This window comes from Monopterus albus, unplaced genomic scaffold, assembly GCF_001952655.1.
Source record: "Monopterus albus unplaced genomic scaffold, M_albus_1.0 scaffold118.1, whole genome shotgun sequence".
NCBI classification, from domain to species: domain Eukaryota; kingdom Metazoa; phylum Chordata; class Actinopteri; order Synbranchiformes; family Synbranchidae; genus Monopterus; species Monopterus albus.
Genome location: NW_018127998.1, coordinates 408,418 through 427,562, shown reverse-complemented (window position 1 = coordinate 427,562; position 19,145 = coordinate 408,418). Strand labels below are relative to the sequence as shown.

The 19,145-nt window shown below is 40.9% G+C and overlaps 3 protein-coding genes across 13 annotated transcripts in view; 2 read left to right on the top strand and 1 right to left on the bottom strand.

Moving 5' to 3' along the window:
* camta1a (calmodulin binding transcription activator 1a) overlaps positions 1 to 6,961 on the bottom strand; it is a 278,069-nt gene extending 271,108 nt beyond the window's left edge. For 9 of the 10 annotated variants that reach the window (XM_020611826.1, XM_020611827.1, XM_020611829.1 and 6 more), the window contains exons 1-2: positions 6,861 to 6,961; positions 3,100 to 3,201 (exon numbers count right to left, since the gene is read on the bottom strand). In XM_020611826.1, coding sequence (XP_020467482.1) covers positions 3,100 to 3,201; positions 6,861 to 6,885 — 127 coding nt within the window. In that variant the 5' untranslated portion in view covers positions 6,886 to 6,961. The remainder of the gene's footprint in view (positions 1 to 3,099; positions 3,202 to 6,860) is intronic. The other variant, XM_020611832.1, reaches the window with a different exon arrangement.
* A 1,488-nt stretch (positions 6,962 to 8,449) lies between these two features.
* On the top strand, positions 8,450 to 16,124 carry dnajc11a (DnaJ (Hsp40) homolog, subfamily C, member 11a). 2 transcript variants are annotated; one of them, XM_020611939.1, is made up of 16 exons: positions 8,450 to 8,613; positions 9,907 to 10,036; positions 10,168 to 10,241; positions 11,175 to 11,276; positions 11,404 to 11,532; positions 11,635 to 11,757; positions 11,906 to 11,979; positions 12,072 to 12,261; positions 12,344 to 12,429; positions 12,656 to 12,772; positions 13,251 to 13,406; positions 13,522 to 13,591; positions 13,823 to 13,880; positions 14,768 to 14,910; positions 15,300 to 15,429; positions 15,698 to 16,124. In XM_020611939.1, the coding sequence occupies exons 1-16, from the start codon at positions 8,542 to 8,544 to the stop codon at positions 15,721 to 15,723; spliced, it is 1,680 nt and encodes a 559-aa protein (XP_020467595.1). In that variant the 5' UTR covers positions 8,450 to 8,541; the 3' UTR covers positions 15,724 to 16,124. The 2 variants fall into 2 exon arrangements, with proteins under 2 accessions (XP_020467595.1, XP_020467596.1); XM_020611940.1 differs by lacking the exon at positions 8,450 to 8,613 and adding an exon at positions 9,368 to 9,490.
* Positions 16,125 to 17,737: 1,613 nt separating this feature from the next.
* The window catches only part of LOC109966745 (F-box only protein 6-like), a 9,310-nt gene continuing 7,902 nt past the window's right edge, over positions 17,738 to 19,145 (top strand). Inside the window, exons 1-2 of the mRNA XM_020611856.1 lie at positions 17,738 to 18,057; positions 18,825 to 19,088. Coding sequence (XP_020467512.1) covers positions 17,980 to 18,057; positions 18,825 to 19,088 — 342 coding nt within the window. The 5' untranslated portion in view covers positions 17,738 to 17,979. The remainder of the gene's footprint in view (positions 18,058 to 18,824; positions 19,089 to 19,145) is intronic.

The following is a 19,145-nucleotide window of genomic DNA, read 5'->3' as shown; positions in this document are numbered from 1 at the left end:
ATATTTATAAGAGGCAAGATGGCAAACCAGTGGGATGACAGTGTGGATTTAAGGATCACACCGAAGGAAAAGATCCAGTGAAAGCAGTTACATGATGTTGGCAGAAGGGAAAATATGTAGACGAAAAAAGAATGTGGTCAAATGTAAATCAGAGATGGATTCAGACAGCCGAGGTGCGGTGGTGCAGTCAACTGATGACTGGTGATGACTGCTGTCAATTAAAAGTGATCAGTCTGGTTGTGAGGGGTGACAGAAGAAGGAGGAAAGGTAAAGAGGGGGTTTAACCAGCAGGAGGCTATGCAGTGGTATTTACAGTAACGGGATGTTGTCCATACAGCCTTCAGGTTAGGACACTTTTCTGTGATTCAGCTAAGCCCTAAAACACTTGCTAACATCACCAATCATCTGTGGCCAAACGTCCTGATTTCCCAGCTGATGTAACATTTTAAAGCAAACATTAAAAATATTAACAACTAATTAAACATAATGGCCTAACAGGGAAGAAAACTATTTCCTTTTTACTCTGTGAAAGCTATTGTGTCTCGTTTTTATTTTACATGACAGCAGAAAATCCCTCATTTATAGAGGCTGGAAATTTCACCCAACTTTACAAAATACTATTTAATTTACTGAAGTCTTAAATATCTATATCACAGTTTTATATGGCATTTACAAGGAATGCTAGTGGTAGCCTCCTTGGCCTCTGGGGAACAGACTACTTGATTAGATCAGTCTATTGCCTGCCAGCACCTCTCCACATTAAGACATGTTTGGAAGCACATTTCTACAGCAAAAATATTTGAAAAAGGTTACATACCGTAGCTTTAACTACAGCATATGACAGTTTACACACTGTCAAATTTTCCCAGCAGTAACAACACTGCCTATAGTCTAGGGGCCAGTCCTTCCACAGCCCGATGGCTCTTGATGGGGACATGGAGAGGAATATGTAGGCTTAAAATAGCTATGTGTTACTGTAGAATTTGGAAACCGGTTATCTTTACCATTTGGCCTATAGCCTATTGAATAACACATGCACAATACAGTGAAATTACTAACCGCCCACAAGAGAAAGAAAAAGTCTTACTGAACTTCACTGTGCAATGCTATGTTACAACAAAACTACAACAAAGTGGACATTACATGGCCTCTAGCTGTGGCACCTTGGATAAGTGTTTGGCCTGCAACACACAACAGGTGTAGTAAAAGATGCAAAAAGATGTCTTTCTCTCTTCCCTCTCAGTGGGAGAGACTCTGATTGCCAGTGAGAGATCTGAAGTACACTAAATCTCACTGAACGTCATTGCTTATGCAACTGTGCTACAACCAAACAAGATACAGTGTGCAGTGTGCCAGCTTCATTGTTTACAATTAGATTGTTTACATTCCCTTTAATGGCTGTATGCTGGACAAACTATGATTCTCTGCGGTTGTAATAGTGTAGTGTAATATAGCATAATAACAGAAGACTGTCAAAAAGTCAAACAGCTAAAAAAAAAAGCCTAGGCCTATTACTGGAAGTTCAACAAACATGCACACCCGTTTAACTGCCTGCAACAAACTGAAAATGGCTCTTTATATGTTCTCAGCCCTCACCAGGCTCACCCATCCATAAAAATCCCATCTCAAGGAGAGCAGAGGTGAGGTCTCACTCTGTCTCACTCCCTCTCTTTTGCTGTGGTTCTCTTCCACTTTCTCCCTCTTGCTTACACATGCACACAAACAAAGCCCTTCTTTCTGTATCATAACTACCCCCACAATTACTCAGATCAGTGGTTTACCTGCCTCTTTGAGCTACTGTATTCTGCTACAGTGTCCTGGCGAGGCAGAAAAACCTCAAGGCTAAACGCATTAAACAGGGTGTCTGACATGGGTACGGAATACTGTAATACCACGCAATAACATGAGAGAAACCAGAAAGGCTGGCAAAACATATTGTCAGTCACAGCTGTCACACGAGGGGGTAATGCAAATAGTGCATCAACAATGCCCCTGTTATAGTCTACTTCCCCAATTCAAAGATCTGCACAGGCTGTCCCATGCCATTAATTCTCTCAAAAAAATTCAGTTAAAAATACCAGAAGGATCTGGTACAGCACAGCTCCCCCAGTGACAGATACTGAGTGAGGTGTCTAACAAGGGGTTGAGGGTGACTTCATACTCTGTTTAGAAATGACAATACACGAGCACACTTAATTACCCAGTCTCTAGTCTAGATCAACAGAGTCTTCCAGCAGTGAAGAGACTGGTGTATTCATTAACAATGAAGGGGCTCCTTTCTGCAGAGAAATAATCTGCTTTACAGAGGACAGTTTCCTCAATGGGTAAAGACAGAGAGGCTATAATTCAGGCACCTTCTCTAAAGAGGAATGAAGGGAAAATGACCCACAAATAAAATCTAGACTAGACTGTGCCCAACACTGTTGACTGATTTGTCTTGGTCATGACAGAAAATACCACTTGTGCACAGACCTGTGAGATCACTGAAGCAGTTCCCACAAAAACTGGTTTTTACAGGTCATAAAATCCTATGATGTTGTGTTGTCTTTGTTCTTTGCCCTTAGTCTACAGTTCTCATAGAGCACAATCGCAATGAGATGGCAAAGATTTATTCATTTGAGGGCAAAAAAATATATCATATGACACACATTTTTCAGAAATTCATTAATATTTTGGTCATACACTATTTGATTTTGCAACATTTTAAAATTATACTGGGGTTGATTTCTTTTTCCCCCATCAAATGCAGGGTTAAGATAAGCAGGGAAAAGGCAAGTACAAGGCCATAATTGATGGCTCAAAGTATAAGCCTTCTCTCTGAGGGTCTGTTCAGGTCCTGATCTCCTGGCCTAAACCTGAAACAATCACTAATAGTTAATGACAACACTTCAGCTATTGACAGCGTGATCCTGTAAAGCAGACACTTCAATCAACAGAGTAGCTGGAGGGGTGTTGTGTTGGAGGAGAATAAAAAAAGAAGAGGGGGTCATGGGGGCGGATGAAATCAAGAAGTAAAAAGATGAATCAATGAATGAATAATAGATTGGCCAGCTAGTGGCCTCTTTGAGCAGCAATGCAGTATTAATAACTGACTCTTACTGTTCATCTCTGTGTCATCACTGATACTCTTAGGTGGACCATGGCCAGCATAACACACTGCTGATCTGTACATTCGATCCGGATTACGAACTTTCTTCAGTCCTTCAGGGGGCAAAGAGAAAAGTAGAGAAAATCGAGGAAAAGAAACATTCTCCCAGCCTGTGATAACTAAGCAAACTCCCCATGCAAGCAATATCAACAGAAGCTTGACAGCATAGTGAAATACATTTATAACACACAGGAGCTGTTGGCTAAAATATGATACTAATAATAATAACAATAACAATGAGATTAATGATAATAAATCACAGTAAATTTGTCTATAGTGTATTATACAGTGAAATACTTTATCGGCTGAACCCTATAAGAAAAGCTGCCAGGAAGGGTCACTGTAGCTCTGATCGAGTCTGATATGGGTCAGTAACACCCCCGCCCCCCCCATTGTATCAGTTGTAACCTGGATGAATCAATACAATCAATCTGTGGGAACTGTGCAAAACAGTCAGTAAAGGTCTTTTACAGACAGGTATTACAAATGATGTATCTCAGCGACCACAGACCAGACCTGAGTCCCATCCATCCACACCCCACTGATTCAATTAAAAGGCTGGGGTGTGGGTGAAGCGCCCGATTCGACACACAAGTATCTTGTCTGACATCACGGGAAAGTTATGTTCATCCCTCTCTCCAAACAGCAGAAAAATATTTGTACCATTGCTGCACAAGCACTTTTGTAAGTTAATCGCTGACTGCGTGCTTAGTTGATGCTGTGCTGCCACTTTGCTGTGATCTTTAAGTGAAATAATAACATCATGAAACTTTTTCAACTGCACCTGCTAGAAAATAAAAGAGAAATATTACATTCTGCACAGCTGGGACTGTGGGCATCTTTTCCTACATGTTAGAAAGCAACCTGAATGTTTCTGTTGTCACTGACACTGTGTGAGTTTTATGTATCAGTAAAACTGAATTTATCTGATTGCATATTAATTTTAATATGTTACACACTTGTGCTAGGTCCACAATAAAACTGACAGAATCGAGATTCAGGTTCAGAGGATGATGAAGATTTAACTTTAATGCAGCTTTTCTTGTTTGTTTTTTCAAGTCCCAGCATCAGTAGGAGTTGGGACAGTGTTTACTAAAGTGTTTATTTCATTTGTCACATCTGGCTCTTTGCACAACATTCATCATTTGTATGACTCTCTGCTCTGGTAGATTCATAAGACCACTGACTGTCGTTTTATCCAAAGCAGTCTCTGTGTAAGAAAGATCAAGCCTGTCTTCTCACTGCCCTCCAGGCCTTGTACTTATACTAACGGACCCACAGTGCTCTTTATGAGTGTGAAGTAAAAACTACCCCCAAGGGCCCTGACAATCAGTTAGGCTAGAGAGAAATACCCCAGGATGTAAACATTACACCACTGAGTGAGACTGGATCATGGCCTTTGGGTTTAACACAAGATGTAACTTTCAATTGTTATGGGCCATCATAAGACCTGCCAAACTACTAAGGAAGATCAGCACTGGCCACATACCACAAGGACAAAAGGTTAAGGAAACACTGTTTGGCTCTCTCTGTGGCTATTCGACAGCCAGCAGCGTGTCATGTCAAATCTGCTATAGTGATGTACATTCAAAAAGCGTGTTCTGAATTAATGAACAGCTAAAACTGAGAAGAATGGAGGGGTAAAGATTCAGCATGACGACAGTTTGTTAAAGCTTTACGGGCCTGGTTTGCATGAGATGACAATCTAATTTACACGAAAGTACGAAGCTCTCTCTATATGCTCCTCCTCTGCCTTTTTTCCACTGACCGGCCTCGCAGGAACACTGCAAATAACTTAACCTGCTCAGCAATGGGACTTTCAAGTCAAGGTTTTCAGTGAGAACTCCCTGCGTTACAGAGAGGAATCAAGATTAACAACTGGAGCTTGTTTGTTAAGTTCAGCTATGTAAATGAATACATCAGGACTATACACCACAGTGAAGTCATTACGATCATGGAACCAGATGTCTTCATTTTTTTGTCATAGTCACAGACAGATCCCTCATATGCTAAAGGTGCTTCTGTGGCTCAATATCACCCCCTGGTGGGACTCAGTGTCGCAGTTGGCACACTGACATCCAAACAACTGAAATCCCAGTGTTTTACCTTTTCCCTCATATGGACAGAAGCTATTTGTTTACACTTACTGGAAACATTTAAGTATTTCTACATCAAACTGAATTTGTGTTTGGGGTTACTGATGCCAAACTGTGACAAAGGCCTGTAGAATTTTGAAGTCTGCAACAAAACATCATGAACAGCTCAGAAACAGCTGGACCTAACCAGTTGTACAGAAATCTTGTATTTCCCCTCTTTCTCAAATTACACAGCCGGTTTTTAAAGTTTCGCACGACCTGCTTCACCGCAATGTTCATTGTAAGTCAATAAATGTTCAGAAAAAAGCAACATGACTAATTAATGGTCTATCATCACTCAATTCTGCTCCTCAAAAAGTTAAATGTTTAAAAATATAACATTTACATTGACTAAACACACAGATAAGGTTAAATAAATGTTTAAATTGATGTATGTTTTTATCATCTCAATATTCATCCTTGTCAAATACGAAAGCGACTGTAAACACGTCGCTCTCTGCCCCAGTGAAAGCTGCCTTCCGGGTAGAACAACTCCTAGGCTACTTTACGAGCTGATGGTTTTGATCTTCACTTTATTTTTTAGCGTTGTTTAATTGCTCTCCCAAAAATTCCACGGACATATCTGAATGAGAACAGATTTCGTATGCATATGCTTCGCAGTAAAACACCACTAAAAAGAACATTAAGTATGTCTAATGCGTTTCATTTTGAGTTGGCGAAATAAGCTGAATGAAAGAGGAAAAAGTCATCATTTTGTCCTCTGTGTGAAGTAGTGTCGTGGACAGGCTGCTGGAAACCCTACTCTCCATCCTCCTCCCTGTTTGCTCTGATGTGATGGCATTTCATTTCAAGTGCGATAGGGCTTTGCAAGCGGAGCGGGAATCACAGCGTTTTGATGGCCGTGTCTCGAACCGAATACAGGCGAAGTCCTAGGTTATTAATTGGCATTTCGAAAACATAATATGCGCTAATAAAGAAAAATGCATCACTTCTGACTCGTAAACACTATTCGCTGAATGCCTGGAAAATTCTCGCGCTTCAAAGGGAAACTGAATGACCCTCTCCAAGACGGAAAAACAAAAAAACAACTACACTTGCACATTTCCTAAAAAGACATCTAAATTATTATCACAGTGCCTTCGAAATAAGCTGCAAACAGCGGCTGCAGAACAGAGCCGTGCTGACTGTTAAAGTAACACAACCGAGCCGCTTTTTAAAGCTGGGTAATAAGGGAAGAAGTTAGTCGATGCCAATGACATGTTGTCATTAACTTGGCTTTGTTGTTAACTTGGATTGTTCGTGATTTGACAAGGACCTTGAGCAAAATAAACGACAAATGCGAGACTTTTACCACGCTGACTGTTTGTCCCCGTGGCGTGCTTTAAATGTGGGCTACGATGGGAATAGTAGCTGGCTAGAATGCAAGCTAATATTAGCTGGCTAGGTGATGCCTCCACGTTTTAGCTCCCTATTCGGAGGAAAACAGCGGAGCCGTTTTCTACCGACAATTTCCCCACCTGTCCTCGCGCGTGTGCCATCTCCGCACGGAGTTGCAACTGTTCTTAAAATCACACCGCGGTCATACTAGTAAATTAATCCCATTATATTTCTCTTACCTTCCGGCTTGTTTTCGGCAGCCATTTCCCCTTCACGCGCAACATCCTCCTCCTCACGACCGTGGGTACCACGCGCGTGCACGGCGAGGACAGCACGAGGAGGGAGTGGAGGAGCAAGCAGCGAGTCGGTCCGACCGAGGCGAACTTACCATTGGCTGTGAGACGGTGACTGACAGAGAGGCTCCGGGATGAAAAACACATCTCCCCTCACCTTGGCACCACCAGCAGCGTTTTTTTTTTAACAGAGGCACTGCAGGTCTTGCGTTTGTTAGAAGATGGTGACGCGTTATTTTACTAAAAGGGAGTAACCTAATGTTCGGTAGGTGAGGGTAGCCTACATCTGGTGTCCTTAATTAAACGGTTGTGAATATTAAATGTTTGTCTTTGAGCAGAGTCCCACTAAAGTTGTTTAACACTGTCATGCCGGAGTGACAAAATAAAACTAGTCCTTAACCATCCAATCTTTTTAAAATATAGGTTCTCTTCTGCTGATCAAAAATGACAATGGAGATCTAATTTATTTTCAGTGACACTTCATTTTACATAATGATCCAAAAACAGTGAATCGTCCTTAATTTGTGTATACCTTGTTTTAACTTTGAGGTCAGTTTTACTGTTTGATCCATGTTATATCAATACGCGTTTCCAGAGAGTCCACATATACTGTAGGTCTATAACCTGTTAAAAAAAAAAAAACAATAAAACGTGTGAAGCATTTCCAGGAAATGTGGATCCCACCTTTAATGCGACTATAGGGGCTGGTAGTGGAGTCCATCTACACAGAGCTCGATGTGATGAACAGAATTGAAGACCGGTTACACGAGGCTACTTTAATTCTGCTCACTGTGCTGTCAAGGTTATCAACTTCTGTCATTATGGCGCAGTTGCATAAGTTTGACAATACCATGACTGCGTGAAATGACTACAGGCAATCTAATTACAGATCGTTGTGCTTAATAGACTTTGCTTTGGGCACTTGGATCAACTACAGCACTTAAGGACAGCCTTTATCCTATATTAACGCGCTGGTGGCCTAGCGTGCTGAAGTGCACTATAGTTGGAGGTGGTGGTGCTGAAAGGACAGCTCCTCTGCTGCCGGTGCTCTTTGTACAGTCAACGGCTCGCTGTTATTGCAAAGAAAGTAATAATGAACTAATGAAAGGCCTAATGTAGTGAAGTGATTTCCTCACCCCTTGTCTTAACTGCTCCTAGGTGGATAGGATGAAGATAATATCCTTTTTAGAATTAGGCATAGAAGCAATATTCATTTTCTTACATCTAAAACGTATATTACTTTCAAATATGTTTTTCCCTAACATTAGAAAAAATGAGTAATCTATATATATTGTGATTTACAAAAAAACCAATAAATCATACTCAATAAACAATTAAGTAGTTTAAAAATAATCGATCACGTGGCTACACAATGTGAAAATACCGCTCTACACGTTGCTTTGGAAACATGTCACATACCATTATAGTATCTCTATCTTACTATTCCTCATAATAAAGCCAATCATGATTAATAGCTGTGAATTTAAAACATAAATGAAATGCAGACGCAAGAGGAGCAAGCCTGTGAATACAGTTGCGATGGTTTTGTCGTTCATCCCGAGCACAAGGGGGCGTCAGAGTGCGCAAAGACGTCAATGACACGAAGAAGAGATGACCGGGTGTAGACATGGCGTCTGCCTTGGACATTGATGAGATCGGCACTGATGATTATTATTCTCTGCTAAATGTTAGGAGAGAGGTAAAACATGCACTTGTGATTTGAGTAGGTGTTTGTGCGAGTGCATTTACCATCATTCTGCGAGTTTTCTCTGCCTGATATTTAACGGTTACGTGTATAATCTGATTTACCGTTAGCTAGGTGCTTAGCCCGTGACCCTCGACATTGATTTCTGTGCTGTCACTCCTGAGCTGCATATTTTACAGGACACAGAAAAGGCTATGGAATTCTGGCCAGCAGGAGTAGTCGGTCAGCGACGAAAGTTAGAGGAGCGTGTGCTACAGTGGTTTTCGAGGAGCTAAAGTTAAACTGCCACTGTTTTCAGTTTCAGAATAAACTGTGTGTGCTGTGCTAAGTGCAGGAGCTAGTGCTGCTGCTGTAACTATAACGTTACTTCAGGGCTTTACCGTGCAACACCGTCGTTAGGTTACTCTTTATCGGATTACAACATAAGCACGTGGCACACTGTCTGGACATCTAACGCTTTCATCATAGTACGTTTATCTTTAATGCGCATAACATGCACATGATGTTTTACCAAGTAAAAGAATTATGTAGCACCGCGACGTAATGCGATCAAAGTTTAACACGGTGGTTATACTTTTAATGTTTACATGACAAACTTCAGGAAAGTTTTAGAAAAAGTTGAACCTATCCCACCGAATATTACAATTTTATTCAAAAGTTTGGGCAAATCACATATGTAGTTAATATTTGAAGGGAAAACAAGTACATTCAACCCTGCACGAAACAAACAGTAAGACGTTCATGATTTCATGAAAAAGATATAAATGTAGTGATCGTGGCATGTGCAGAAGACTGGGCACACGTGTGTTGTTAGGCTTTGGGTTGTGTGGCACAGAAAACATTGCATGGATGAAGTGAAGAATGAACACAAGTAAATATCAGCAAATTCTGGATTAATGTCATGTAGCCTATCAAGAAAGTGAAACAACTTGAACATCATTGAAAATCTGGAAAAAGAAAATTGCCTACAGGTGCACAAACCTTGGCATACAGCTATGTGCAGTAAAACTGCTCAAAAAATAAATAAAACTACAGTTGACACAGAATACATGATTATTAGGGCAGTAACTTTTGCACTGTAGTCTCTCAGCATAATCATAATCTTTGTCCAGACTGTTTGGTCACATCTAAAACCTGCATGTCATTACAGCAGGGTTGGTAGATTTTTATGAATTTCAACTTAGTGCAGGTTAGTAGTGCATGAGTTCAGATGCAGCTGCACTGTGCTGTGTTTTGGATGCTGTGGGTGAATTTTTTTTCCCTTCAAGCTTCATTATTCTGCTTCAGGCCACACAGGAGGAGCTGAAGGCAGCATACAGGCGGTTATGCATGCTGTATCATCCAGACAAACACCGGGACCCTGAACTAAAGCGACAAGCAGAACAGCTTTTTAACCTTGTACACGAAGCCTATGAAGGTAAGAAAAGCATTGGTCACATCATACAGTTAACCCACCACTGCATCTACACACAGAGCTAATGTTACAATCTACATAATCATATTAAAGAAAATGTTGTTAATATTATTGGTGTTATTTGTCTCTTTCAGTCCTTAGTGACCCACAGGCACGAGCTATCTATGATATCTATGGCAAGCGAGGTCTCGATGTTGAAGGATGGGAGGTAAGTCCATCAGTGACTGTAGTGGCCAATAATTCCTCCACAAGCTACCACACACACTTACCAACAGTCCCTGTACTAAATCAACATCCTCTACTTACAAACCCAAAATATACACTGACACACACTGCAGGCAGGAGAACACTGTGGGACCAGCTCAGTGGTGTTCTGAGTTTCATAACCATGATTCTCAAGCTTACTTCATACATTTTTAAAAATACTCTATGATAAATTCAATGTAAATGTCATGTGTGAATTGCTAGCCATGAGCAAACATGGCAGGTGCTATATAAGAAGCACAAGCCATGCATTTACAGTTTCTGACTATGAGAACACACATACACGTCGGAATGCAGTCACGTGTGAGCTTCAATGCGAGTCTGAAAACCTGTTCCACAACTCGTATTAATCTCACCAAATGTTTGCTTTCACCAGGTTTGGCGGGGTAGTGTGTCTCCATTTGCATCCATAGCTGCTTTTCATTTAAACCAGCAATGTCCCTCTTTTTGGGGCAAGTTTAGTTGGGATCTGTTTAGGCTTGGCAGCTTCTTGACAAATTGAACAAGTCAGAATATTCTGGAATTAGACACATTTATGTAGTTTTGTGTGATTTAGACAACAATCTAAAATTTCAGATAAATATTTGTGACAAATATATTTTTGCCCTTGATGTTCATAATGTTTTTAAAATGCCTACATATTCTTCTTATTTGACGTTGCTACCTTTAACCTGTATAACAATTTTTTTTGCTTCAACTGTGTTTACCTTTGATGCTTCAAAGTGAAAAATATGATGCTTTCAAATATTTACACAGGAAGAGCACATGGGAGCATGAAACTGTGGTGAAATGTGTTCTGCTGTAACATTTCATCTGCAACCTCTGAAGCAGTCAGTTCACCTTCACTTTGCATTCAAATCATATCCTCATCCTTCAGGTAGTGGAAAGAAAAAGAACCCCTGCAGAGATTCGAGAAGAGTATGAGCGTCTTCAAAGAGAGCGAGAGGAGAGAAGGCTTCAGCAAAGGACCAACCCAAAGGTATGTTCACGGAAAGATAACAAGCCTCACATTAAGCTGAGGAACGCAGAGTGTCATTAGGCATCTTGTGTATATTTTATACATTATTAATGAACACGGTATTAATTTTTGAACTGGTTGTTTCCAGGGAACAATTAGTGTGGGTATTGATGCCACGGACCTCTTTGACCGATACGAGGAAGACTATGAAGATACGGCTGGAGGGGGAGTTCCCCATGTGGAAATTAACAAGATGCACATATCGCAGTCTATTGAGGTGATGAGTTACTCAAGTTTTGGATTAAGCATGTGTAGCCACAGTTGAGTCTGTGACGGTGGTAAGGAAACGTTTTTGAGTTGGTTATCTGTTGTACTGCAGGCTCCTCTTACCACAAGAGACACGGCCATTTTGTCTGGCTCCTTGTCAACCCACAATGGAAATGGAGGTGGCACCATTAACTTGGTGATGAGAAGAGTCACCTCAGCCAAGGGCTGGGGAGAGGTAGGCAGCATTCTCTGGGCACCCAGCACACTCAGTTTGTAACATGGGATACGCTCTGTTTGCTGGAAAACAGCTGTCTGACTGAGGGCTGCAACATGCTTTGGAATTTGAAGATATGAAGCTTTATTTGTTATCTGTGTGTACACAGGTGGAGCTAGGTGCTGGAGACACCCACGGACCTCTCTTTGGAATGAAGATATTCCGAAACTTGACGCCTCGATTGTACGTGTAGAAATGAACAAGAAACTGCATCAGCACCTTGTATTTCCACTGCAACATGAACAATGCAGTGATTTTGTTTTTTTGTGTCTCAGCTTTGTGACAGCTCAGTGTGGGCTCCAGTTTTCATCCCGAGGCGTGCGTCCTGGATTTACCACAGTGTTGGCTCGTCACCTGGACAAAAACACTATGGGCTATCTGCAGTGGCGATGGGGAATCCAGTCTTCGATGAACACCAGTATAGTCAGGGACACCAAGAGCAGCCATTTCACCTTCGCAATGCAGGTTAGCAGCCAGCGGTACTAAACCTAAACAGCTCCTTGTCAGTGTTGTTGCCTAAATGTTCAATGATATTTTGTCTCTGCAGCTTGGCATTCCTCACACTTTTATGATGATGAGCTACCAGTACAAGTTTCAGGATGAAGACCAGACAAAGATTAAGGGCTCAGTAAAGTATGTTTTCAAAATGCAATATGTGGTATTTGGAGAACATGATCATATTAAGATCCTCGCTGTAGGCTGTAATAATGTTTGTTTAGCGTGAAGCTGTTTGCACCGCGGCTTAAATTTCAGTCCATTTACATATACATACTTAGTCACTTTTGTGCATGAACTTACCTCTTATATTCAAGTAAAGTTTGACTGCATGTAGTGTGGTGGTGACATCTTTGTGTTACAGATCAGGTTTCTTTGGGACTGTGGTGGAGTACGGGGCCGAGAGAAAGATCAGTCGACACAGCGTCCTAGGGGCCACCGTCAGCGTGGGAGTGCCCCAAGGCGTCTCCCTCAAGATCAAGTAAATAAGCCTCTTTGCTCTAGTCTCCAGGTTCCATGGGGTTTTCCACACAGCCCTGTTGTCATGGCACCCATAGAAACGTCTGTGCTGGGGATGCACCTGTGAGGATGTGCACATAAGATTAGACTCAAAAAAATGTGTGTATACAGTATTTCGTCTTATTTTTTTACACACTCAGACAGGCATCAGCAGAACATATCACACAATTAATTGCCAGTCATTACACAGCTCACTGTCGTCGGACCTGGCAGATCTTTTCACTTTGCTGGGGTTTCAGGTTTAAGCAGATGGGTGTACATAGCTGGTGGAATACTGAACTTTAATTGTTTTTGAAAATGATCTTAGTGTTCTGCCATGTTCAAACTGAAATTCCCATAATGAATACATGGAGTATCCAGTTTTAGCATCCAGTTTCCAGTTTTAGCATCCAGTCACTGGCTGTTAGATGTAAATAATGAAGCCAGCTCTCCATCTGCAGACTAAACAGAGCCAGCCAGACATATTTCTTCCCGATTCACCTAACTGACCAACTCCTGCCTAGCGCTGTGTTTTACGCCACAGTTGGACCACTGGCCTTCTACCTCGCCATCCAGCAGCTCATTATCCGGCCCTACGTGCGGGCCCAGAAAGAACAGTAAGAAACCTTCATTTTAAGTTGGTTTATTCATGTAAGAAATGTTATTGGAAGTAGCAGCACATGCATTATTATAGCCAGATTTGATTTCTCCGGTTTTCTTCTAAATCAACAGAGAGTTGGACAAGCAGCGGGAGAGCTCGGCCTCTAACATAGCCAAGAAGAAGCAGGAGGCAGAGGCTGCGGTGAGTTTTCTGCAGGCTTACATGGAGCCGTGATGCCAATCCCACATCCTGGTTCAGTGCTAGATAAGAGGTGCCAGTACTGTGTGTTACTGTACCACAAACGCCAGGCGAAGGGACTGCGATCGGATTAGAAAAGGCACAGTCTTAGTGAAATTCATTAGTATAAAACACATGATGTGAAATCTGTGTGTCTCCTTCCCTGACTGCGTGTGTGCCTTTTCATCTCTAAAGGTCTTGCTCATGCAGGAGTCTGTGCGCAGGATTATCGAAGCAGAGGAGTCTAGAATGGGTAAGATCTGTAATATTTAAGCGATGAGCTTGTCCTGGGACTAATGTGTTTTAAGCAGTTGCCTTATATTTTGTTTTTCACATGTTATTTGAAATATGGTGAAAACAATGTCTGAATGAATGTTGCTTCAGAGTGTGAGGTCTAGACTATGGTGTGGGCCTCGACTGTAGTATAGGAGACTTAGTGGTCAATTATAGTGTCTCTCTTTTGTAGATGATTATGTCATTTTAATCCAAGTTAAAATAGCTAATAGAGGAATAGAGTTTAGTGAATGTTTTAATGATCCTCCAGCTTCCCTTTTGACTGGTGATAACAGGGGCTTTTTTAGTTTGCTTTTGATAAGTACACTAACATAAAGCTCTCAGCAGACAGTATAATTTTCACCAAGGGGGTTCTGCAAGTGATAATTGGCTTATGACACCTGTCACTGTGGAGAGTGCTTTGACTTTAGTATCATCAGAGGTACCCTAGACTTTGCACTTCTAAAGTAACAGTTAATAGCTCTGTGTGTGTGTGTGTGTGTGTGTGTGTGTGTGTGTGATGGAAAACAGCTGCTCTGCTTTATTTAGCAGACTACATGCCATGAAATTGTTACAATATTGTTACAGCTTTCAAAATAATGATTTGTGCTTTTTGTTGTGTACTCGCAAATTGCTTTAATAAATACGTTTAAAAAATGACACTGATTCCGTTATAACCTGTGTAGCTACAGTTGCGGTGGGGATTTGTGTTGGATGAACTTCAATCAGTTCATCCAAAAATTCATGTCTGTGTTGTCTGAAAGTGGGCATTTCGATGAACAATTAGTTTAGAAACATGAAATAACAGGTTAATACATTAGATGAACAACTGATCAACACTGTCTTCGATGCTGCTTGTTCAATCAGGTCTCATCATCCTCAACGCCTGGTACGGCAAGTTCGTGACAGACAACAGTAGAAAACACGAGAGGGCAAAGGTCATTGATGTGACTGTGCCACTTCAGTGTCTGGTGAAAGACTCAAAACTCATCCTCACTGAGACCACAAAGGTCAGTGCATTGATCCAGGGCAAACCCACAGAACTGAGCCAAAGTACATAATACAGTATGAAGTTACTGTAAAGTAGATGAGAGTTGTGTTATTGTATCCACTGATAAAGGATTTACTGGTAGATAAAACATTTCTATATTGGGGCTTCACAAAGAATTCAGACCCTTTCACTTTTTGCACACTTTGTAGATTTAATTTGAAATGGATAAAACTGCCATACTGCACACTGATCTACACTCAGTTACCCATAATGGCAGAGAGAAAACATGTTTTTACATAGTATATAAACGTGATCAGAATGTTTGACACTGTCTCAAACTGATGTCCTCAGTTTGCTGTGTGATGATTCCATCTGTTACTACTGACCTTTTTTGTGGTGTCTTTCCAGTCCGGACTCCCTGGATTCTACGACCCCTGTGTGGGGGAGGAGAAGAGCCTGAAGGTGCTGTATCAGTTCCGTGGAGTCATGCACCAAGTCCTGTCAGGAGACACAGAGCCACTCAGGATACCAAAGCAATGTAAGTCCCTTGATCTACTACGCAGGACAGTGAGTCCCTCATAAGCGAATGCGTTGTCTTTTTGCTCTCATTATTGTAATGCTTAGCTTTGACACCGTGGGTTAATGATTTGGTAGATCATATATTGTCTTGATCTGCCTAACCCTGACAGCTGGGGCATTTTTACTTCAAGCCCTAAAATCTTCGGAGCTATATATTACCTGCCACCTTCACGTGTCTGTCAGCAGCCTCATTTTTGACTTCTTTGTTCTGGTTTCCTACTGTACAGCTCACAGGATTGACACAGACACATAGGAGCTCCTCTGCTAACCAAAGGGACTCATCTCTCAGCTGTGTGACAGAAGATGGACTAACTTGTTTTAGAAGTGAGATGGATCTAAGTCCTTGTTGCTCAGAAATTGTGCATTTGCCTTTTGTCTTTATATTCATTTAAACATGCAGAGCAGAGTAAAAGCATCACTGACTGGACTCATAATAATTCAGTATCCATGGACAGGGTTGTGGCCTGTTTGAAATTCTGTTATGACACCAAAATCAATGGCTGCTATCTTGGTATCCATTTATTTTTGGTCTGGCTTGTAATTTATGATCAGGTTCTGTGTACTGTATTGTACAGAAACTGCAGTGCCTATGTGAATGAAGACCTGAATGCTCCTCTGTTTATTTACCCTGTTATTAAACATCAATCTCTCTGATAGTACTGAACATTTTGATACTTCAAAAAGTTGCATGTTTTAGGTAATGGTAAGAGAAACATTTATGATGTTCATGAATCTTCTCCTCCCTTCACTTGTCAGTCAGTGTGTGCCATAAAGAAAAGGAGTGGATCAACTGAAGCACGGCCACAGACGGTCTTTACAGTATTTCCTGTGGAAAACGCAGCGCTCCCCTTTCAGTAATCCTATTTGTTGCATAATGCAAAGAGTGGAGACAAAAAACCTGAGGTTTTTTTTATCAAGTTATTCTGTTTCTGTCAGTTTACTATCCTCCCTGCTCCACGATATTGTCACCTGATTGCTCAGATACATGATTTACTAGTTAACAACCATTTGTTAGATCATCAGATCAGGTTTACATGTTAAAGATTGAGGTTTTCGTGATAATTGTAATGATATAGTGTTGTAACCAATACAACCAGATGATCAGTATAATTAAAAAAATCTTAGACTATATGTTTGCAGCCCATATTTATCAGAAATAGAACACTTCACAGGCTGGAGACTAACTACCACAGTGATGATGGTGAGTGTACGTGACATGTCGGTACGAGGCACAGTTAATGTATTCTCTAGGTAACGGCTCTATTACTGGTTAACAAATTCTTTATAATCATTCACATGACCAACTCTTGGATTGCCAGGTTGTGGAAAATCGTCCACCCACAGAACACTAAGATTCATAACACTGTTTTAGCTAAAGTGTTTAATTTGTCAGAGAGACCCCTCCACTGGACTATTTGACCACTCTGCTTCTAGGCCAAAATCAATTCATAAACAGCTTATTAACATTGAAAACTACAGACTTTATTGATTATTAATGATGTATAGGTGACTAACCTTTATTAGTATTTGATTACAAATTGAGAAGTTGGCTTTAATAGTAGCAGAGCTGTATATAAGATGACTAACGATTTACTAAATTATAGTATAATTGCAGACTTATGAAGGCTTGCAGGGGTCTCTCAGGTTAATTTGTTGTTGGCATTATAAATGATTACTTAAGTGTCAGCAGCTGTGCACTCCACTTTTTCACCATATAGTTTACAACAAAGTTTTTTTTTCTCAGTAAATAGCAATGTCACAATACATTAAAAGGTGGAGTGACAACATATTTTAAGTCGTACAAAGCTGGATCAGTGGAGGACTCAATGTCATTTAAAGGAATCAGTGAATTACAGTAGCATGACCTCATTGTCAGGGCTGGATAAAGAGCACCCTATGACCCCGTGGGCCCACTCAGTAATCCCTCGATGGCCAGTGGCACTTACGGGAAATGCCAGAAGGACTTACGGGAAACGCCAGAAGGACTTAGTGACCAGAACAGTGTTCTGCAGCTGCTACAGAGTAGATATGTCAGAAAATGGACCTCTGTCACTGTTGGTGCTATATTATACCATTTGATTATAGTTATCAAGGCATTAATGCACAGCTTCTTTACAGCAGCATTTAACCATTGTAGTTGGTTGAAGTGGAGCTGATTGTTTTAAATAGACTAAGGCTGTAAATATTATTTTAAATGCGGATTCATCTAAACTACTCTGGCTTTGAATGCAGTGTCTAGCTCCGCCCACCCCTTCAGGGTCTGCCAGGTTGTGGTGGAGCAAATAATGATCAACCTCTTGGTGGGTGGTATAATGACTAGAAGGTCGTTTTACGGGCTTTTTTTGGGGATTTTCCATGATCGACTGCTGGAAGGCATAAATGAGAGGAACCGGTTATCGTTAGTTAGCTTGTACCTTCAGTCGTAGATGCCAAGTTGTAGTACTACGCATAGGTATATGGTTGAATACATTTGGCTGTGTTGCTCGTCAGGTCTGAGTTATTCCCAGGAATGATGAGGAAAGCTAAAGCTATGGGCAGTCAGGTGTCTTCAGCTACAAAGCCATCAACATCGCTTCCAAATGAAGATGTAAGTGTGCACCTCGTAGTTTAGTTTTCAGGTTGTAATCCTATTATTCTCATATGTACGTTTCATTTGAACACTTGCAGCAGCAGGGTGGTTTCAGGCTGAACTGCACACTTATCAAGGACAAACCAAATACTGGATTGATAAGAATGGCATTAATATGATGTTTTAAAATCCCCAAAATGTTGCCTATAGTCAAAAGATTTTTAGAGAATTTGATTTTAAATTCGATTCCAAGTAGGCCTGGCGGTATTTGATAAATTAGGATTTCAGACTGAGTGATTGCACTTTCAAGCATAAACAAAACTACTCATAGAAAGTCGGTGAATTAAAATGCCCCACTTCACCTGAAATCACCCTATAAACGTTTTGGCTTTTGACCATAACATTTAAATGTTTCAGACATATGATATGATGCCCTATTTTACATTTGTCAGCTACTGGATTGAAGTGTCCGCTTGTAAAAATATTTGACTTTATGTGTTGAAGGTGGTTGCACAAATGCAATCTGTCTTGGTTTCTGTGAGTATATTTTGGGGAGGTGGTGAAGTTAAGCCTGAACAAACCACTTTCATTTTAGAAGAAGGGAAAACCTACAAACCAGAAATCATTCAAGAAAAGATTCAACTGAGCAACAGAACTGGCTCAGAAATAACAGCCTTATGTATTTCAACAGCTTTTGTTTAGCTGTATAACTTCTGTTTGGGTAATAATGAGACAAATACAATTAGTCTTGGAAACTGAACTGTTCAGTTTTTCTTCTCAATCAGTTGTTCCCTATTCCTCTGGAGATCCTGGAGGAGATCTTCCTGAATCTTCCACCCTATCAGGTGATTCATGTTTGTCGGTTTGTGAGCCATCAATGGAAAGATGTGGCTGACAGTGAATCTTTGTGGAGAGAAAGGTGCAAGAGAGAAGGATATCACCTCCATGATGTTTCCAGAACACCCCAAGACTGGAGGTTGTTTTACTTCTTGTGCAAGAAGAGAAGAAATCTTCTCAAGAATCCAAGAGCAGAACGTAATAAGCCACAACCCTAAGACCGCTGCCTTCTTGTTGACCAATAAATTAGCTCTCTTATAAAATGATTT